Source organism: Parasteatoda tepidariorum, chromosome 7 (genome assembly GCF_982258835.1).
Source record: "Parasteatoda tepidariorum strain Cologne lab strain chromosome 7, Ptep-v5.0, whole genome shotgun sequence".
NCBI lineage: Eukaryota > Metazoa > Arthropoda > Arachnida > Araneae > Theridiidae > Parasteatoda > Parasteatoda tepidariorum.
The window spans coordinates 72616338-72640130 of NC_141761.1; the positions used below are offsets into that span (position 1 = coordinate 72616338).

At 29.7% G+C, this 23793-nt stretch overlaps 1 protein-coding gene across 4 annotated transcripts in view; it reads right to left on the bottom strand.

The window, feature by feature from the left end:
* The window catches only part of LOC107455636 (uncharacterized), a 76515-nt gene that overhangs the window by 47162 nt on the left and 5560 nt on the right, over positions 1-23793 (bottom strand). For 2 of the 4 annotated variants that reach the window (XM_087168061.1, XM_087168063.1), the window contains exons 2-6: positions 18615-18661; positions 11769-11919; positions 11180-11242; positions 9136-9213; positions 3383-3487 (exon numbers count right to left, since the gene is read on the bottom strand). In XM_087168061.1, the coding sequence (XP_087024187.1) occupies positions 3383-3487; positions 9136-9213; positions 11180-11242; positions 11769-11919; positions 18615-18637 (420 nt within the window). In that variant the 5' untranslated portion in view covers positions 18638-18661. The remainder of the gene's footprint in view (positions 1-3382; positions 3488-9135; positions 9214-11179; positions 11243-11768; positions 11920-18614; positions 18662-23793) is intronic. The other 2 variants (XM_087168062.1, XM_087168064.1) reach the window with 1 other exon arrangement.

The window sequence follows — 23793 nt, forward strand, 5'->3', positions numbered from 1 at the left end:
TGCTTATCATTCTAATCATTAAATTTCGCGTAACGAACCAAAACTTTTCACCATATAAAAATAAATCAATCTAGGTAGATTAGCTAAGTCACTATACTACATTTGAAATTATACTAAGAATTCACATAAAAAATAAAATAAAAAGTGCTTTGCAATAAAAAATACAAAATAAGTTCGCTATGATCAGTTAGAATAAACTATCATGCTTATTTTTAGAGCATAATAATTCTTCTTTAATATAAACAAAAAAATTATGCAACTTAAAATATAATTTGCCTATTGTTTAAATAAAGTAATGAGCTGTAGTTGAAAAATATTACAAATACCAAAACGTAAATATTTAATCCGTGTAATTTTTAAGTACTTGCCATACTCTTTAAGTTTATGAAATATCTGTTCTGATACAAATATCGTACATAAAATAAGAACTAAAATAAGAATATTGTCGAATTTGCATTTAGATACCTGTTATTGTGCTAGGGCATAAAAAGATTATTTTAGTTTGGTACGTTACGCATAGGCGTTTGAGGTTCGAATTATGACTGTGGTTGGCCTCACAGTTCCTAATCCTTTGTTGACCTCAATTATGGCATCGAATAGTGGTAAATGATGGTTACTGATGATTCTTGGTTTCAATTGTCACGGATTAACCATGCGTAATTTTGGTTAATTTTCCCTTTTGTTCAACTCAAATGAAAGATAGTTTTACTTAAAAAGATATTAAATAAAGCTAAATTTCGGTATATAACTTAAAAGTAATCTTGTTTTCCGAATTGTTATCAAAGTTTTAAGATTAGAAATTAAATGTTTGGCATGTAAAAAACGCCTCAAAATGACCGACGCTTTGAAAAATTAATTTGTAAAAAAGGGGAAAAAATATAAGATTCATTGATTTTTAATTTAAAAAAATGAGGTAGTTATTTATTCAAAATTATTTGAAAAATTAATCAAAAGATGGCGCTGCTATTTGAGAAATAACTATAAACACCAGTTCTGCATACCTCACCATTCTAACCCAAAATATCTGAACGAGAGTGTTTTTTCTTTACTTTTTTCTCTTTTCCTTCATTCTGCGCCTCATTGCTGTTGTTGTACAAAATGGTAATTTTTAAAATATTGATTTATAACTTTTTCTAGTTGCAGCGTTATCTGCTGTCGAACTTAATACTTAATTTTAAAATTTGGAGGGAATGCCTGGGTTTAAGGCTGCAAGATGTATTCTTTTATTTTTTTCTATTTCTTTTTAATTGATATTTCACATCGTTGAGCATCATGTAATAAAATAACGAATAACGAAATAAAAAAATATAAATCGATAGGGATATGCGATCTGTATAAAAACGCTTTAAGTCATTGCAGAACAAAACATCTAGATTCAAATCCAAACCAACCAGAATATCTTCCGAGACATAACCATGAAATGTACCGTTTCAAAAAAAATGTTATGGTCTTACCTCTTTGTGATTAAGCACATAAAAAATGCATCAACCATTTATATGTATCAAATAAGAATTATTTGAATTGCAGCTGAATTAACTTTTAATGCGCCATTAATGCTAGGCTATTTTCTAAGCAAAATCTTTCCTCTCTTTCGAATTCCAAATCGAATAAACAAGAAAAACTTCCAAGTTGAGCGTGTGTCATAAAAATTTTGTGTATGCATTTTCATGAGGGTCTATGAATATGATTTACGTTCCTTCAAGAAAGCATTCATCGCTACTTAAGTTTATGTCAGACGAAACATAAAATATTGAGTTTTATTTGTTTTGTCACAATGTGAGTGCATCAGATAAGTTTCTTTCTGGGCCTTGAAATCTTGCTTAATAGCATGATTTCGATTGGAGATCCCATCAGGGAGGACGCAACGATATTGACAGCTGCTCGTAAACAAACGACAATAAGGTAATCGTGGTAATTTAGGACTTGTTTGGGATGAAATTTGTTTACTTGCGCTTCTTTATGCAAACCAGATCGAGCTCTCATAAATATACTATTAACATACTCAAACAAATTTCATTAGGAGGACGCAATACCAGTGCTTTCTGCCGCAAATTTTCTTTCACCTCCGTAACTAATTTAAAAAATAGAAAAAGAGAGTTCAGAGATTTAAAAAGTAGAAAAAAAATGAGTTCAGAGAATTAAAAAAATAGAAAAAGTGAGTTCAGAGAATTAAAAAATTGAGAAAGTGAGTTCAGAGAATTAAAAAAAAGGAAAAGTGAGTTCAGAAAATTAAAAAATTGAGAAAGTGAGTTCAGAGAATTAAAAAAAAGGAAAAGTGAGTTCAGAAAATTAAAAAATTGAGAAAGTGAGTTCAGAGAATTAAAAAAAAGGAAAAGTGAGTTCAGAAAATTAAAAAATTGAGAAAGTGAGTTCAGAGAATTAAAAAAAAGGAAAAGTGAGTTCAGAAAATTAAAAAATTGAGAAAGTGAGTTCAGAGAGTTAAAAAAAAGGAAAAGTGAGTTCAGAAAAGTAAAAAATTGAGAAAGTGACTTCAGAGAATTAAAAAAAAGAAAAAGTGAATTTACAGTAAAAAATAGAAAAAGTCAGTTTAGAGAATTAAAAAATGGAAAAAGTCAGTTCAGAGATTCAAAAAATAGAAAAGTGAGTTCAGAGAAACCTAAAGAAAGCCATTACGTTTCATATACCGAAAAGAAACTTTGAAAACATCAAAATGAAAATAAATTATAAGAAAACTTATGATTACTCAATGGAGAGGTTCTTTTCCAATAATTTGTTTGCCTTTTGATATTTTGATTTCTTTTTCAGGAATTGAAACTTCATGAAACTTTAGGTTTGCTTGAACCATTTTTTTCCTTCATTTTAATTTTAAATTAGTGATGAAGGTAAAGATAATTTGTGACGAAAAGTTTCTCCCGTGGTTTGGCGTCTTACATAAAGCTGAAAAAAGTGGTTATAGGGGTTAAAATTCGTAATGAGTATTTCGGTTACTGCTTTTTATTTATTTCTACATCTAAGCTTAAAAAATACGCAATTGTTGAAATATTGCACTGATATTGTACTTGTTTAAAACACGACTTGGAGTAGTCATCATTCGACTTATAAATCCATTTAAATTTAGCTTGACATAAAAAACTGAAGATAACACTCAAAACAGGATAACCCTTACACTTAATTTATTTCGTCATTTAAATTTCCTTTAATTGATTTCTGACAGGTCTAATTTCAACGCATTTGCAATGGGTGTCTTAAATGTGTTGATAATTGTCAACTATATTTAGCAATAATCGACACAGGTTATTTGTCTACCCTTAAAACGATCTTTTTAGCCATGATGAGGGCAAACTCAGCAGACAAATAAGAAAAATTATGCTGATACAATGTACTTAAAAAACAATTTAATTAAGTATAAAAAGGTACTTACAGGAATTCCATCTTCTAAATAGGCGGTGTGCAGTTGTACAAATATATCAAACAAATAAATAAAATCACATAATATGTCAAAATAAAACATACAGCTTGGCCCATTCTAGAAAAAAAATTCCTTCATATTATTTTGACGAAATAAGTATTTTATGTATCATCATGAATTAAACTTTATTGATACGAAGGAATTCGTAAGAGAAATGACCTACATACAAATTTCATTAGTGATGAAATTTTAACAAGATCAATTTTAAATCAACAAAAATAGTACAAAAATCGCACTATTATTCTAAGACAATAGCTATAAGTAAATTAGCTTCAATTTTAAATAATTATGTTTAATAGACATATTTTCGAACTATGTATATATTTTCCTGATTCATTTACCAACTTTAAAAAATCTTTACTCTTACAAACAAGCTAATTTCTCAAAATCTCTACAAGAATAAAATTTCAACAAAAAACGCACTTTTTAATAAGCTAGTTATTTCAAACTTCTAATGTGGAAAATTAGAGGCTGTTTTATTTCGAATAAAATAAAATGTTTGTTCTTTCTTACATTGTATGAAATACTTATTTATAAGTTTTATAATATATTGATTTACAGCACAAAAGCACTAAACAGCATCAAGTAACATTTAAATGTTTACATTGTTTGAAATAATGAAATGATTTTTTGAAGAAATTGATGTTAAAACACACATACACTCAAAAAAGAAAAAGAAGAAATATTTAAATTTAATGCAAGTATACTTAATGCAAGTATACTTTAATAAAAAAATATTAATCAACTCTCATGTTGCCTGATAATGAAACAGCACCTGATGAAAAAAGCAGCAAACATACAGAGCAGTAAAAACTCAGAATATGGCATAAATGACCAACCCACAGAACTCGTGCCACGGTATGGCACGGCTAGATTTTAACAATGCCATACGAAGTGGCACAATGAGAACTTAGAGCAAATGAAAAGTTTTGAATTACTTATGTCGTCGACAAGAACGTTAGTAAAAAATCAACAAATTCAAAAGCCATGCTATTTAAGTACTGATTGTTTAAATGATAGTTGAATTAAATTTTTCAGATTATTGATTTTTTAATACATAACCAAACTGAATAAACCTAAAAAAATATTTATTCACAATAAAAAGCTCTTAATTTTGTCTAGTTTATTACATTATTTTCAAACCTCTACTAATATCACTTGCATGGAATATGTTACATGAAAAAAATGTTTAGCATATGAATAACATTTTATTTTCACTTTCATACATGAGCCACGATGATTCAGCGGTTAAAGTCACTGAGCTATTGTTTCAAAGCACAAGAGTGCCCTCCTTGGTGGTAGTGTGAAACCTATTAAGCTTTATATTTATGGATACTATCTTTCCTTGCAAGTAAAGGCGTCTTGTGCGCAATCTTTTTCATATTGATACTATCGTGTTGTTGGACACTAAATTATGGATTCTTAACCTTCATGACCCTTTACCCCAACACAAAATGCTTCAAGTCTGCTTTTATGTATGCAAAAAAGTTCCCAAAAAATGCTAGTAACATACATATATTTTTTCAGATAGGGGCATTATTCTCAAAACAGTTTTCCATAATGCGAAGAATACACCTCTAACTCTTAAGCTGAATAATATGTGTCTGTTTAATATGTTTTTTATATCTGTTTAATATGTTTTTTATAAGTGAAAAGTCATTCATTCCTTTTTATCACCTAGATTTGGATTGAAAGTAAATTTAATGTAGCAATACATGTTATATGAGAATATATATTTTTGTTCTGGGATAATTTTCATTGTCATGGATAGTTAAATTTTAAATGTTGGGGTCCTAACATCAAATTTTAAAATGACCAAAGACAATATATTTGTAACTATAAATATTTGTATGCGCAGTTGTAATATATCTTGCACAAAATGTAACAGCAGCCATTTAATATCTTTGTGGTCATAGCTTTAAACAGAGTTTTATTAAATAAAAAAGAATTAAATAAAAATTTCAGCTTAAATAAAAGCTATAATCTTTGATTTTTAATTAAAAAAATATTAACTGTCACTGAATTTTTGATTTACAAGCTTGTTGATTAAAATCGAATATAATATTAAAATAATTTATTTTCTTAAAATTCATAACGTGATCTGAACTTGAGTGATTCCAAATAATAGTTATTCCGGATGTTTGACTTTTTCGTTTCACACTGTAGAGATATTGTGAAAGAATATAGGAACTCTTAAATAAATATTTATTAATTTCATTTCTATCGAAGGATTCTTTATCTTGACCACTTAAGAAATATTTTTTGTCTTTAAATGGTAACTTTATAATCTTCAAATGTTAAATTAAGTAATCTTCAAATGGTAATATTAGAAACAATAATAAGTTATCTCTAAACCGTTAATGTATAAAAGTATGAGAAAAAATTATACTTTATACTTAATATTGTTAATAATTTATAAATATAATAAATACTGTTTATTTTAAGTATTATTATCCCATGAGTTTTATAATTTGCTTCTTTCACCCTTTGACTCAGAATTTTTATAAGGCATATTTCTCATACTTTTTTTCATTATTTTGCATTAATTTAGACTAAAATAAGTAAAAAATATTATTAGCATTTTAATAATTCATGGTTATGAAAAGCAGCTTTGCTATCCTGGTGTCTTTTTTGAGATAAAACTAAAATCTTCCAAACTCAGATCACTTCCAAACAATAGTTTTTCAAATTTGCACTTCTTAATATTTAAGTTATTCATCACAGAAGTTTCTTTACTTTACAAAATAATTTATTGATATTTTTTTTGAATATGAATGAAAAAAAATTCTAACTACTTCTTTTAAATATCTTTTTTAGTACAAATATAATAGATTCTTCCGGTGATTATTAAACCGTTTTTTATAATTAAAAAATACCAAAATATATTTTTGGAGAGCGTCAGAAAAAAAATATAAATAAAGGGGTCACCGGTGACCCATCTGCGTCAAAGGGTTAACAAAAAAACCTACATTTAAATATTTCAATTAAATTAGCATGTTTTTCTGAGAAGAAGGTGATCTTCTGAAAACTAGACTGTTGAACATAATTTCCATATTCTATTGTGAGTTTTTATCATATAAGAAACAAAGAGTTTTATTACACCAAACTCTTACTTCGAAAACAAGACATTATGAAAATAAATGATGTCATTCCAGATAGGATTAATCAATTAACTATAAATCTGTTTTGATTCGAAACAAACTCAAGCTCTCTGACAAAAATAGATTTTATGTTCCAATGAATAATATCAAATGTTTCCATGTGGGACACGTTTTTGAATCAGAAGAAGAAAAAAAATAATCCGATGTCATAAAAACGTGGAATAGGTTTGCTGTCATAAATCTGTGGAACAATGTAGAAGACATTTTTTTAAGGATTACATACAATGAAATTTTGAAGAAGAATAAATTTAAAAAGATGATACAAGTAATTTATTTCATAAGGTACGCATCAATTTGGAAATAAGTACATAAATCTCAATCGTGCATCATGACTGTTACTAATTCCTGACTTTTCTTTGCTATTTATTGATTTTTCATATAAAATTTAGTTTAGGAAAGAATGGTATATTACAAGTAGAGAATGAAAAATTTAAATTTAAAATTATTCATTGTGAAATTGAATTGATACAGTGAACTTACAATTGTATCTTATTTCAAAAGTAAAATACACGCATATTATATATCTGGAGATATTATAAAATAACTTTGTTGCAAATGTGAGAATACTGTTCGAAAGAAAAGGTTGAAATTTAATTTAAAGGTATTATAAGGTATTATAAATAATATTACTTGATTAAAACTTTATTCGTTTCAACAAAATACGCAATAGAAATAACTGTTGACATGTTCTAAGCGCTCAAAAATTGGCGCCCATTTTCAAGACTTACTGGACGTGAATGACTTACTAGACGTGAAACAAAAGTGATTTAAAATGTAAAACAAAAAGTTGCTCACTATAAATATCGAAAAGGTAGTATATTTACGAGACCCAGCCCATTTATGGCCCATACTCAAATTTAGCTGCTGTCTCGCCGCCACAAAGCATCCAGCGCAGCACGAAAGGCAGAGAAGAGTACTCAATTGGCTCAAGGCCCCGAGTCAAGCAAGATTAAGAGCACCACAAGTCTTTGTCGATGAGCAGAGGAGGAGAAAAATTTTTGAGAGTTCGAGCCCACAGGGCGGCGGGGTCAAAACAACTGCAGACGGGCTATATAAATATGGAAAAATAAGATGAGAAACAAAAATAGAAAAACCACAGTAGACGAGAAAGAAAAAAAAAACAGAACAAGAAAACCCACAGTGGCCGAGAGGGGCAAATCAGGGTAAAATGCATTTTCACATGCTATGGAAGGGTGTAAGATCCTAAAAAAAGAGATCCTGAAAAGTGAAAGAAGTTTTTAATCGAGTAATATCTTCTACAGATTTTTGGGTTCATTTATTTAATACTATAGACAATGTTAAAAACGATTATCCGGCTGTAACGACAGTATCATAATTTCTCATCGAAGCGTAATTCTCAGAATTGAAAACTTAAAATGGAGAGTGAATGATGTCTGCTCTAATGGTGATGACGCTGAACGGAGTAAAAAAGAGTCAGATGCAGCAAGCAAAACTCAGTGTAACACGCAAGTCTTTCTCTTCTTCTTTCCTCTCTCGTCAGAGAGCTTTCAAGTAAAGCTTAACCTCTTCGAGACGGGAGAGTCATATATGCATTCTCAGGGTACCGATAACCAGGGTAAAAAAAGATAAAATTTTTAGTTAAACTATTTTTATAGCAGTTTATTTATGGGCGGGGTAATAATAGTTTGCCTTATTTAATTCACCACTACTTAGTTCGAATTAAAAATTGCATAGTTACACTTTTAACACACTAGGATTGGATGTGTAAGATTTAGAGTGAAGGCAAAAATAAACCTGTCAAATTAGCTATGCCCAAACATAAGCTACCACTTTCTATTTATTATTATCCTGTTTCTGATTCCGTACGAATACATTTATGACTCGCCTGTCCCGAAAAGGTCAATCACAGGCATGACGAAATTTTTTAAAACTATTTTTTTGTCAATTCTGCCTAGAATCACCGTCTTTCCTGTTACAAATATCGCCTAAATTAATATTTTTTCACTGAAAGAATCACGCTTTAATAAAAATAACCTACATGCTGCCATTAATGAGTCCTATAACCATGAGATTATTAATAATACTGTTCCTGAGCACATACTTTATTGTATCTCTATACAAAATTTTAATCAATGTTTTTGGATGGAATTTCATAACTCATACAGTGGGGAATTATTTATATAGGAGGTGAAATTAATTTAGATAGTTTAATTCAACAGAATAGAATTCATTTGGTGAATTTAATTGTGAAAAATTGCTTTCATTTAGTGAACTTTTAACTTTTTGTAATAGCTTAGTAAACTTTTTGAAACAACTTCGTAAAATAACCAAACCTTAAACAATAATTAAAAAATAAAGTGAAAAAAATTAAGATAAACAAAAAAAAAGTTAATGCTAATATATTAATATTATAAATCTATATTCCAATGCACTCTGAAGCATTTTCTATACAGTATACTTAAAAATATTTTTAATAATGCTAATTTAATTTTTTTATTTCAAATATTAAAACTTAGATATGAAAAACAAAAGAAAAACAAAAAGATACATGTATAATGATTAATATATTTCAAAGCTACATACCTCTTGACGAATTTCTGGAAAGGCTATTCGAAGAGCCACAGTCCAAGCATTATACAAAGTAGCTATTGCTACCGCAGCCTGTTGTTATCAAAACAATTTAAAGTATTAATACTAGTCACACAAATGCAGTACAAATGCGCTAAAACAGTGCATAAATTTAGTTGATAATAATAAAATGAAAAGCTTCTCTGTGTGCGTATCTTTCTCTTATAGCTCCAGAATCGCTTGAACTAGTGTCCTGAAATTTGAAGAGTGCATGAAAGGGATAATTTTCTCCCCGATCCTAAAAAATTGGGTATTTGCAACTCGAGAAAAAGGGAAGTAATTATGTCTAACCATGAAATTTCAACGCGTGTGTGTTGAACCTGATTGGCTTCTGAATCGACAAATGCCACGATTTACCTACGATGACGTTATTTGCAGGCATCCAATTGTTCAAAAACTTTAATTACTTTCTTAGGGAGAAATATTTGAGAAACAGAATTTCTTCATTGATTCAGAAATCACCGTTGTAAATAGCTTATAGCGGTAGCGTAAGTGGACAACGTTTCTAAATTAGTATTCCTAAAACTATTCTCACGTTAATTTTGTTTATAGGCATGCTTTTGAAATGTCTTTCTATAAAACTAAATAATTTAAATATAATGGTTATTGAAATAAAAAATACTCATTAAGAAGCAAAATTAATAGAGAAATGATGCTAGTATGCTTAGGAGAAACGTGAAAAATCGGCATAGAATTAATAATGATAATGATTAATTTTGAAAATAGGAAAACTTGAAATCAGAAAAAAATAATAAGAAAAGCAAAATTTATGGAGAAATGGAACTAATTCGCTTCAGGAAAAGTAAAAATTCAATATACCATTTTTAATGCTAATATTGAGTAATTAATTTTATTAATCGATACTTCGAAATAAAAAATAAATTTGTGTACTGAAAACCAAATTAATGCAGAAATATTACTAATTCATTTAAGAAAAGCGTAAAAATACGTCAAATTCTTATTGACGACAGTAATCCTTAATTAATTTTTGTGTTAGGGTCGAATTGAAGCAAAAAATAAAAAATAAGCTGCTTACTATGGAATTAAAGAAATAGAGAAATAGTACTAATTTGTTAAATGATATTCGTATAGAATTCGTTCATATAATATTTTTATAAACTTCACATCTGTAAAGACGAATTTAGTTTGGTGTAGTTCCTTAAAATTGTATAATTTATTTGGGCAAAGGAACGAAAAAGTGATTTGAAATCTTTTCAAATTTTAATTTTTATTTTTGAAAAAACATTATTATAAATTTTAGGATTTTAAAGTTATTTTTATTATTTTTACAAACTACATTTCTCAACACTTCAATAAAACTTCGATATCTAAATCAATTGGGTACTTGCACTTCAAGAAGAAGAAGACCAGACATGTGAACTATGACTTCAGAGCCAGCTGATCCTTTATAAGCAAAATGGCGTGCCTAAGTTGATCTAAGTTTCAAATCGTAAGTTAGAATGCTAATAACGGGAATTAATTAAATACAGCGTCATATCACACATCGAATTTCTTGAAACACAATTTTTTCTCGTCTGCATCGTTTACTTAACTTAGATTTATTATTTGCTTATGCATTTTATTGTAACCGTGATATATTTTTGTTTAGTGTACTTGGCAGTTTCAATGCATAATTAGTTTGCTTATGGCTTTCCGCCTTTTTTGTGTTAAGTAATAAATATATAGTGAAAGAATTGAAATATTTGCGAAGGAGTCTTCGTGTAAGAATATAGAGTATGTCACTTAAGAGAATTGAAACTTTACAGGCATGGCTTACTCGAAATAGAATAGAAAGAACAGTTGCTAACGCAAACAAATGCCACGTTTCAACAACCCATCAGTATAGATATATCCCCCCTACATAACTTGCAGTTATCCCATTGTTTAAATACAAGCATAATTTTCACTATTTCTTAGACTTATAAGCAATGATGTTAATGCACTTAAAACTCACGCTTTTAAAATTATTTTTTTTTTACAGAAAAAGTAATTAACATACCGTCCAATAGCATACGATAGGACTGTCTGGGTCGAATATGAATCTGGGAAGCTGTCTTTCTTCCTATTAAAAAAGAAATAGAAAAAAAATCTAATATTACTCTGTTAGAATATGTTTGTTTGCATAAAATTTTTTTGTATAAAAATTCAAACGAAGGAATGATAAACACATCTATATTTTTCCATTGAAACAACATGAACTTAAATAAAAAATGTAACATTTTCTTTTAAACTTAATGCTAGCTGCACTGTAAAAAATTCCAGATAAAATTACGGTGAAAAGTATTAGCACATTATGCACAGTATCCGTAAAATTCATTTTTACGGTAATATTTTAACTTGTAATTTCTAGAGTAATATTTATTTAATTGCAGTGATTCAGTGATTTTGCAGTAGATACTACTGTATTTTTTGTTCCTTAAAAACTTAAGGAAAAAAATGAATTTTACGATAGAATGTACGGGCATGCAACATGGCAACACTTTTTACTGCAATTGAATCCCGAATTTTTTACAGTGTAGACATTTTTATTAAAATAGCTTAACTTTACGCTTTTAAATCTCTCTAAAAATGTGCAAAAATATAAATACCTTAACAATTGTCTCCATATGTTTGCTAGCTGACAAAGCCTTCCACTTTTTAAGCTTAGAGGCAGGATTGCTTGGTGTGGATGTAGCTGTAACTGAGTTGGAACTGTTGTTGTTTGTGTCATTTTCTTTACTAACAGTATTCTCGTTGCTTCTATTGTTATAATAATAGATTTAAAATATAATAATTAACAATGAACACATATTTAAAATGACAATATGTTTTAATGATAGGTATAAGGATTACATTTGTGGAATTGTAAAATCCTCTTTAGATTATTGTATTAATCTTCGGAGAGTAAAAAAAAATAATAAATAACTGAGTGAAATAAAATTGATCATAAATTAGAAAGTCGGTAAATTTTGAACTAGTTTGAAATTTGTAAAAATTTGAGCTTATGATATTTAAATATTTTACATTTTATTTATGAAAGATACATTTACATAATTTATGGATTTAAATATCTAAGAGAAGTGATTTGAATATATAGTTAATGACAATCTCAATGAAATATATGCATAAAACTTAGTTCTAATTTAAACTATGTGATATCGAAATCTGTATTAGAAATCCCCGAATAATCCCCCCATAAGAAAAACACTTTTGAATCGAAAAATCAATTAAAAAAACATAAGAGGAGATAGAAGCATGAACTTTGCTGCATTATGCTTTGGAAACAAGATATTTATTCTAACCCAATTCAAATTTTTGCTACAAAATTTAACGACAGATGGAACTTCTAAGTCAAAAAAATTATTTTTTAAGTCATTCGATTTGAACTGAAATATTTGCAAGAATGTCAGTTAATTTTGTTTTCAAAATAGCCATGTGGCTGCTGCAACGAACTATCATTTTGAAAAGATAGTATTAAATTTCTTTTCAGTTCGAAGCACTATCTTTTGACAACCTTTATAACTAATTTAGTAATTATGCAAGAAAAATATAAATTTTCTTTTAAAAAAACGCAACAATCATAATTTTTTTCCGTTTAATAAAATTTCCTAGTCACCGATCATTTTTGGGATATGAACTAATTACTAAAATATATTGCTATATCCCCTAATTCGTTTTACTTTTATATTTATTTAATAGCACCGTTATTAACAAATACAACTGAATTTCACGTCTTCTGTTATGTATTCAAATACATAAAATATTTAAATAACACATGCTCGTACCGTATGTAAAAATTTAATATTATATAAATGTAATATATTATTAACTATTTTAAAACTTGTTATACCAAGTTCTGAATTTACAGAGTTTCTCACTTAAAGTTTAATTGTTTTGTAGTTTTTTTTTAAATCTATATAAAAGCATCCCCAAAAATATCCTGTTTTCAGGCATGAAGACTAAAATACCGGAATTTCGAGACCAACGGCATGATCAGAATTGCACACTAACACAACATACTCATCAATTTAAATTTGGGTAAGCTTCAAGCTAACTCGAAGGCGGAACTCATGTTTCAAAATGGCACCTCAGTGCTTCAACCACTGCGTCTTACAAGAAAGATGTTACAAATATGGCAATGACAGCTAACGTAACTTATGAGTTCATACATAGACATGCATGTGACACATTCTTAAAATTAATTTTATGATACATGTTAAGGTAATAAATACCTAAAAAATAGTCAATTTTTAACTTCAAAATGATAGTTTAAAAAATTTAAGTAATCTAAAAAATAGCAAAAATGATTTTTAATAATTTAAACGAATTGTTAAAAATCTTTCAATCACCTGTAATTATAAAATATATTCAAAATTATAAGTATATAAAAAAATGAAAGTCAGTTTTTGCTCTTTCTTTTTCGAATAATGTTCGGTCATCTGATATTCTGAATTCAGTCTTCTCATATTCTTGATATTCACTTAGTTTTTAGTATTTAAATCAGTATTTGACGTAATAAGTCAAATCATTTATAGATGCAAAGAAAAATCTTTATGCAAACTTAGTAATTAAATCTCTTAAGAATTATAATATTTTTGAATTCCGTGTATTGTACCAAAAAAAGGATATATTGAGGGTCTCAGGAGAAGATGAATATGAATCCGTAATAAATAGGAGCTTTTACAACAATGTATAAAGAGTACCTGTTAAAAGTCTCATAGAATTGTGCTAGATTTACTCTTATTGTGCTAGTATTTATGTATCTTATCCACTGTAAAAAATTATTGTAAGTGCTTTAGTGAAATAACAACACTCAGGGTACCAGTATTTTTTGCGGTTAAATCCATTTTTACCGAAACATGCTACGAAACAAAAAACATCTGACAGACTGAAATTTCTACAGTAATAATTTCCGTAAAATCACTAAAGCAATCTAATTTGATAAATATTACTATAAAAATTAAGGTATAATATTTTATGGTAAAAATGGATTTTACGGTAAAATGAACTTTGAGGGCGATGCACCCAAAGTGCTGGTACTTTATACCATAATTTGATCCTGAATTTTTCTCAGTGTAGGGTAAGTTTTGGTTTAATGGCCATAGAAAGAGAGATGGCCAATCTAAATATCTTAGATATTTTTTAATAGTTTACAGCAAATATTGTTTCATAGGAAATAGTTAAACTTTTCTATTAATTTCGATAATGTGCTGTTTTTTTGTAACAATAAAGTGTAGTTAAAATTTTAATGTTTATTTTATTTAGGTTTAAAAAAGCTTTGTGAATCTTCGTATTTTATAGTTTTTTAATATCTAGGTTATATTTTCTTTCAACTAGCTGAACTTTTAAGACGCATATACAGGGTGGTCCCGAATTCATGGTACAAACTTTAATGGTAGGTACAGGACATTGTAACAATGATTCATTGTATAGGAATGTATAGTCGCAAGTGACGCGGTGAAGCGTAAACAGGGGAAATAGAAGGAAAGAGAAATGGAGTAATCGGTTGGTATCATTGCCGGTAGAGGGCAGTAGATGTCTAGCCGCCGTTGAAAATGATGCATCGCAGTAGGGAAAAGCGCCATTCACAATTGTGCTGCCGTAGACGATGAGTGACTTTACGTATGCAGAAAAAGCAGACATGCATTACATGTACGGCCGTGCAAATGGTAACGGCAGAGCTGCGTTACGAATGTATCGCGCGGAGTATCCTGATCGACGAATGCCGGATCATAGAATTTTTCAACGGTTACATCGTCAACTTTGTGAAACAGGTGCGTTCGACGTCAACAGGCATGACGCTGGTCGATTAAGAGCTGTACGCACTCCAAGGCTGGAAGAAAGCATCTTGAACATTGTGGCTGATAGACCCGAGTCAAGCAGAAGAACTGTTGCGCGTGACGTAGGTGTGAGTCATCAGACTGTATGCAGAGTGTTAAACGAAAATCGCTTACACCCCTTCCATTTTCAGAAAGTACAAGTACGTATTACGATGCAACATATCCTTTTCTGCATACGAGAGGATAATCCGGCAGATTATCCTCTCCGCGTGAACTTCTGCCTATGGGTGATGCAGTAATGTGCGTTGCATCCGGATTTCGTAGGTGATGTGCTATTTACAGATGAAGCGACATTTTCCCGCGAGGGTGTCTTTAATGCGCACAATTCCCAGTTCCCATGTTCCAATCCACATGCAACGCGTACACATGCGTTTCAACAACGTTTCTGTATTAATGTGTGGGCTGGTATTGTGAACGACTTTTTGATTGGCCCATACTTACTACCCACGCGACTCAGTGGCGGAAGCTATCTTATTTTTCTGAAAGAAGTGTTACCACAACTGCTGCATGATGTTCCGATCGCCATTCGTAACCGCATGTGGTTTCAGCACGATGGGGCGCCAGCACACTTCAGCATTGATGTACGGAATTACCTGAATGCCACGTTTGGTGCTCGATGGATTGGGCGTGGTGGACCAATCCCTTGGCCACCCCGATCTCCGGATTTATCGAGCCTCGATTACTTTTTATGGGGACATCTAAAGCATCTTGTTTATGAGACTCCAGTTGACTCAGATGAGGATCTCGTCGCTCGCATATCTGCAGCTGCAGGTGTGCGTGAAATACCAGGCATCTTTGAACGTGTACGCCAATCGCTCCACCGACGCTGTCAAGCATGTATCGCTTCTGGTGAACGCAATTGTGAACACTTACTGTAAACATGACACTTGTCAACAACGCTTTCAATAAAATCTTTGTTTTTCCTTTCGGCCGTTATTTCTCCTGTTTACGCCTCACCGCGTCACTTGCGACTATACATTCCTATACAATAAATCATTGTTACAATGTCCTGTACCTACCATTAAAATTTGTACCATGAATTCGGGACCACCCTGTATAGTCCAATCATTGTTCCTGAGTATAATGAAAAGGAATGTATTGTCGGAGTGGTGTTATTAGTTCGGTGGCCATTTATCTACAGTTTAGGCAAGCTGATGGCCACATAAAATCAAGAAATGATGACCATTTTTCATGTGCAGAAATAGAGACTGTAAGGTTTAAAGAAATTTTAAAAGTGCTAAAATATGTGACAAACAGGTTCACTAAAATAATGCATATGACATAATATGCAATGGCTCCATAAAACATGTAAAACTTTTCAAAACCTTTGAAAAATGTGGTAAAAGTTTCTTGAAGGAGCTGGATTAAACCTGTTAAATAAAATTTATTTATTAGATACATTTTATAAATTTTTTATGGTAAAATTTATTTATTTTTAATTAATCATAAGCTATTCATTGTTAACTGTAGGAAAGTGTTATTTTCAACCTCATTTTTCCTTTACAATATTGGATGGTTAACTCTTCTCGACATTAAAGAGAGATGGCAACCTTAAAGCTATATTTTCAAATAATTTTTTTTATTATTTTCCTCATTTTTTAAGATACTATATTGGGTACAGTTAAAATATGCATAAACGTTGCTTGTATCTCAATTCTTTTTACTTTTATTTTGATTTGAAAAAATATAGTCATATATCCGATACTTACCCTAGGTTTGGCTCATTTCTGTATGGGAAGAGTAAGATTTTTTGAAAACCCGAAAATGTTACTGGTAAAAATCCAGCTCCCCAACTGCCATTGCCATTTAGAAATTTTTAAAGTCTATTTATACACCATAAAATAAAATATCTACTTATACTTTTGATCAATAAAAATCTTAAATAATTTATTCACATCATGTGTTTAAAACTACTTTAAATTTATAATTAAAAAAAAACTGTAATTTTTTAAACAAAAGACAAAATAATTCTATGTTTAATTATTGAAATAAAGTGATTACATACTGCCTTATACAAGATAGATCAAACAGGCGGCTAAAGTCAATCAAAAAACTGTGGTCAGCAATTACTTTGATAAAAAGATTTTTCAAAGTTTCATTTCACATTTATTTGGCATTTTATTTACGGTTTTCATTTCAACGAAATTATGAAATGACACTGAGACTTAGCTTAGTCTTTTTTGGATAACTTATTTTAATGTGATTGGAGTGCTGGCGTACCAGTGCTCCAATCATAAATCACAGTAAAGTGTATAAAAGCCATTTAAATGCTATTAAACTGCAAAATATAAACATCCCTAGGCATAAAATAATTATAAAACCATATAATGGCTATCATTTTAATATGGAGAAAAAAATTAACTATACTATGCGAATAGGTGACTATTAACTAGGTGATTATGCAACTACTAATTGGAAACTATCAATGCCAATCGGCTATCTGAAGTGTGTACTATAAAGTACAGATTACAAACTAGGTACATATATCAATATAAAATTATTTTAAAAAGAATATTGTATTTCTAATAATAAAAATTAGAAAATTGTTGTATTGTAAATTTTTATGTAATTGTTAATTAACATACAATTATTTAAAATTGCTGAAAAATTGTTAATAGCTAAAATTACAAATAGTTAAAATAACAAATAGTTAAAATTGCTGAATTTTAATTCGAATTACAGTTAAAAAAATTGCATAGAAAGAAAAATGTAAGAGTTCATGCAACAAAACTTTTCTAGTGCATAATTTTGTTAGTTTCTTGTAAATAATTATTTAAATGAAAAAATGCTTTAAGTTAAATTGTAATCTAAGCTAAAATTTCCTTCTTTTATAATTATTGTTTTGATAGTAATGCGATGAATAACAGTTGAAGTGCTCTCGTTAGAAATCAAGTTTAATATATCTAACAAAGCTATTACTGAAACGTAATTTAAAGATAACTTAAATGTATTTTTTATCTATAAAGTTATCATTTGAATGTAACTTCTTATACAAAAAAGATTTGCTCAAACGATCAAGATAAAAAAAATTATACTTTGAAAAAAATAAAATTCATAACTATTTACCTTTCTATTCAAATTTTATTTCTTTTTTCAAAATCTGTTAATAGTTTGAAATAAAAAACGAGGCATCCGGAAAAACTATTAGTTAGAATCATTTTAGTTTTTTGACGTTTTGGATCAAAAATAAAATAAAAAATACTATAATATAGAATAAAAAAAATAATGCAACCTTATTATTCAAATATTTCAAATCAATAAAAAAAATCAGAAAATAATAAATTGTTTTCGAAAATTATTTTCATCTTAAGTTTATTTTTATATTTTTTACCTCTTGCATTTACGTTGAAGCTATTTTTGGTCATTTGTTTTAAATTTAAGCACGTTACTTTCGCAAATTTTTTAAATGATACGATGAGAATAAACCAAAACTGAACTGGAAATGTATAGTTCACTGAAACAAAACTATTTTTAATTATAACAATTTTTCTAAAATTAAAAGCTCAATTAAAATTTTAAATTTTTCGGTTCAAACAATTAATCTTAAAAATACAACAAGAAAGGTATAATAAAAACATTAAAGTGTTAACACTTTAAGTAAAATCATAAACTCACCCAACTTCCGGTGAATTAGACATAGTAATTTAGCTCTTGAACAGTTGCTAAAAACATAAAAAAAATCAATTAGCACTGCATAAAAACAAACAATATTATTTATATTTACATTTAAATCTTAACTAACATTGCAAACAGAGTAAATGAAACTTGACATGTCAAGTGTAATTTCCAAAATAAGTTTTTGAATGCATTGAAGTTTCTAAAATTATTCGTTTAAGGGTTTGTTAAAATTATTTTATTAAGTAATAAAAATATATTGATAAATGCAGCATCATTAAATTCTGTACGAATTGAAAGAATTGAGATGCTACAGATCAGCATCTTTAAAAACAAAACAAAAAGAAATACGCTTAATAGGTCAAGTTTATTGATAGAGGTTCATTGGAAGGCAGGAAGTCAGTGTTTAATTCATGATATTAATCTGTTCCGCAGAATATTGTCACGTGGCTGCTGCAATTATGGTTCTCATAAAAAAATATCAGGATAAAATGAGAAAAAATATGAACCTATTTTGAAATTTTTAGTTTTATGTATGGTATATTTTGTCAATGTATGGAATGGCTATGTTCTATAGAATGTCAGGCATTTTTAGACAAAGCATTAACAAGAAAATTATTTTGAAGATACAAATTTTATCAAATGCTTAGACATTCTTCAGAATGCCTTCAATGCTTCCAAAGCGGCTTCCCTCTAAAAAATACCTAAAGTGTAAAAAAATACGGTAAAAAGTACAGGCACACAGGATGACGGTACTTTTTAATGTAAATTTCATTTTTACCGGAACATGTTACGGAACAAAAAATCTGATACACTGTTAGAAATTTATTGGAAAAAATGGTTAATTGACTATTTATTTAATAGTTATTTCACTATATTCAAACAAATCAGTCAAGTATATAAGATGGCATTCAAATCGTTAACTGTGAGAAAAACCGTTTATTAACTGATTTTACCTAATACAGTTAAACAACCAGGATTTTATCGCAGCAACGAGGCTCACCTAATGAACTCATTAGTTCCTTACGGCTGCGAAAAAATGATTACATGACTATTTATTCAATAGTTATTTCACTATATACAAACGCAGTCAAGTAACCATAAATAAGATGGCATTCAAATTGCTAACTGTGAGAAAAACCGTTTATTAACTGATTTTACCTAATACAGTTAAACAACCAGAATTTTATCGCAGCAACGAGGCTCACCTAATGAACTCATTAGTTCCTTACGGCTGCGAAAAAATGATTACATGACTATTTATTTAATAGTTATTTCACTATATACAAACGCAGTCAAGTAACCATAAATAAGATGGCATTCAAATTGCTAACTGTAAGAAAAACCGTTTATTAACTGATTTTACCTAATACAGTTAAACAACCAGAATTTTATCGCAGCAACGAGGCTCACCTAATGAACTCATTAGTTCCTTACGGCTGCGAAAAAATGATTACATGACTATTTATTTAATAGTTATTTCACTATATACAAACGCAGTCAAGTAACCATAAATAAGATGGCATTCAAATTGCTAACTGTGAGAAAAACCGTTTATTAACTGATTTTACCTAATACAGTTAAACAACCAGAATTTTATCGCAGCAACGAGGCTCACCTAATGAACTCATTAGTTCCTTACGGCTGGGGACATATTACTGCCACGAGGGCATCGTCAGTCTCATGACCGATAGAACGGCGGTTCTTGTCCTAACTTTGACATCATAATATTTAATCCATTTCATTCAACACATGAAAAGTTTCCAGTGTCCTGCACTCCCTAATTTGAGACCCTGAACTATTAGAATACGATACTCTTATTTGCGCATAGATTCTTATTTACTATTATTATTAGACAAAATATTAAACTGTATATTAACTTAATATTAAACTGTATATAATATTAAACTGTATATTAAACTTTTTGATGACATTTCAAAAACCTTGGACAATGTAACGACCACTGGTTTGATTTGGACGAATTCAAATATGTTTAAAATGTTCTGATACAAATCTAACTAACGCTTTTTAAAATTAGAATCACTCCACCATTTTTTTTTGCCTTTCAAATAAAACTCAATTTTTCATAAAGAATATCATTAAATCATTCTCTTATTCAAAATGCACAAAACATTTTTGGTTCGAATTTTTGAACCAAAATAATATTTACAGAATCAGCTTAGTATTAAAATGGAACCCTAAGAATTTTCTAGAAAGCAAAAAGCCATTTTTAATCTGTAAAAATTGTTATTTTTTTGTTGAGAAAGAAATATAAGTAAAAGGAAAGGAAGGCAGAGAAAAGAAGGAAGGAATAAGGAAAAAAATATAGGTAAAACCTGACTAAACCAGGTAGTTAATACAAACAGTTAGAATAATAAACAGATTGATTACGCAATTTAAGTTTTTAATTGAAAGAATTTAAAAGAGATTTTGGCTTGATAAATATGTTTTTTTTTTGCATTTTGGGACATTTTTGCAATCTATAGTAGTCAAATTTTTGATGCTGTTTTAAAAATAGAAAAATGAGGTTAAATTATATAAACGGTATACGAATAAATATATTAAAAAATAATTTAGTAAACAAAACACTTTTTCTCTAATTTAACTGTCTTCTTCTCACTGTTCTCACCATCGTTTACAATTCCTTGATATACACCGAAGAGCCATTACAATATGACCACCCTGCTAATAACATGTAGGACCACCTTTAGCCCTCAAAACTGCTAGCACCCGCCGTGGCATTGATTCTACAAGGTACTGATAGGTAGTCTGAGGTATCTGGTACCAAGCGCTCACCAACTAGTCCTGCAATTTCCTCACATTGCGAGGGGGTAGCGTGGCAGCACGAATTTGGTTTTCCAAGTAAGACCACAAATGCTCTATTGGATTAAGGTCAGGTGAATTTGGGGGCCAAGACATAACTTGAAAGTCACTGAAATGCTCCTCGAACCAATCCATGACGATTCGATCCTTATGACATGGTGCATTATCCTATTGGCAAACACCATCCCCAGCAGGAAAAACTGCTGCCATGAATGGGTGAACCTGGTCTGCAACTATGTTCAAGTAGCTTACAGATTTCAGGGATTGTTCTATGAGGATTATGGGTCCTAACGTGCCCCATGAAAACATTGTTCCTGGTCGAGGAACCATGAAAACTTCGGTGAGCCCATTGTTATAGATGGAGGGTGGTCATAATGTAATGATTCTTCGGTGTAGTTTTCGTTTATTGATGATACGTTTACGATTACGTTTCAATGCGTTCCGTCCGAACCTTCGATCCTAAGGGGACTCAGTCATAGTATTATTTCACCCTGGAAGACCATTCTATACTAAATCAAGTATTTGTCCACAAACCCAATCGGAATACCATTAACATACCTGCCAACTTTTAATCTTTCGAGGATGATTTTCCCCAGTGGTTGTAATATGGAATTTAAATTACAATTTTAGGCAGAAACATACGCTGTATTTTGAAAAAGCTTATGCTGAGTACCACAACAGTATTACATATTAGTATACACCGAAGAGCCATTACATTATGACCACCCTCCATCTATAACAATGGGCTCGGCCAGGTTTTCATGGTTTCTCGCCCAGGAACAATGTTTTCAAGGGGCACATTAGGACCCATAATCCTCATAGAACAATCCCTGAAATTTGTAAGCTACTTGAACATAGTTGCAGACCAGGTTCACCCATTCATGGCAACAGTTTTTTACCAACATGGATGGTTTTTACCAACAGGATAATGCATCATGCAATAAGGGTCGAATCGTCTAGGAACATTTCAGTGATTTTCAAGTCATTTATTGGCCCCCAAATTCACCTGACATTAATCCAATAGAGCATTTGTGGTCCTACTTGGAAAACCAAATTCGTGCTGCCACGCTACCCCCTCGCAATGTGAGGGAATTGCAGGACCAGTTGGGGAGTGCTTGGCGCCAGATACCTCAGACTACCTATCAGCACCTTGTGGAATCAATGCCACGGCGGGTGCTGGCAGTTTTGAGGCTTAAAGGTGTTCCTACATGCTATTAGCAGGGAGGTCATAATGTAATGGCTCTTCGGTGTATATGCTTAATTTTTTAAAAAATAGTGGTGGTCAAAATGATTATAAATTAAGTTTATAAATGCAAGGAATGTATAGAAAGCATACATTTTACCACCACTTTAAATATAGAAATAAAATTTTACGTCAAATGCGTAAAAGTTGGCAGGTATGCATTAATCAAGAGAAGTTTATTTAAATATTTGCAATTACTTGAAATCAGCTTTTTACTATTACTAATAAATTTAATGAAATTAATTCGAAAAATATTATAATTAAAGTAAATTAATTTGTTGACAGAAAATGAAGAACTATTATTTTTTACCAAAAATACCAATTTATAAACAACGAGCTTTGCTTACTTCAATAACGTAAAGCCACCGAAGATTACAACATATAAAATTTAAAAAAAAAAATCGAAATTATTTTAGCTATACTAATTGAAAAACTTAGTGAAAGAGCCAGGTAAATAACATTTTCAAAACGAAAAATTTTATTACCAATTTATTAGGAGGCTGGACTAATAATTCTTTGCTTCATTTTATTTACCACTGCCTTATTGTAATAAAAATCGTGCAAGCATTCTAAAAATTAATATGGATTAGTTATGGATTAGAAAAAGGTAATCGTAAAAACAGTTTTGTTACTTTAGACATACCCATGTAGAGGCAACCACTTTATGTTATTTTACCTAATTCATTAATTCCCCTAAAATTATCATTTACCTGGTTCCATCAAGTTCTTTAATTTTGTCGGTATATGCCTTTCAGTTTGAGCATGATTGCGTTGTGTTTCTCAGTACTGATTCAATGATTCTTTTCTTCTTTTTTTATTCACCCCATGCGAAGAACGGGAATTTAGCTAGTATATATATATATATATATATATAAACATTAAAAGTGTCAAATGAGATTGATTAAAGGTTTATATTGATTTTTATTAGATACAAAGATTTGTTATTTTACTGCAGTACTATTATTAAAAAAAATTAAAGAAATCTATCACACTTAACATTTTTTTAAATTTCAATTTATGTTCGTTGAAAATAAAGGCAGTTGATGCTGTAAAATTAGATATTTTACAACACGTATTTTGGTAAACCTAAAAAAAAATCTGTTCAAATATTTG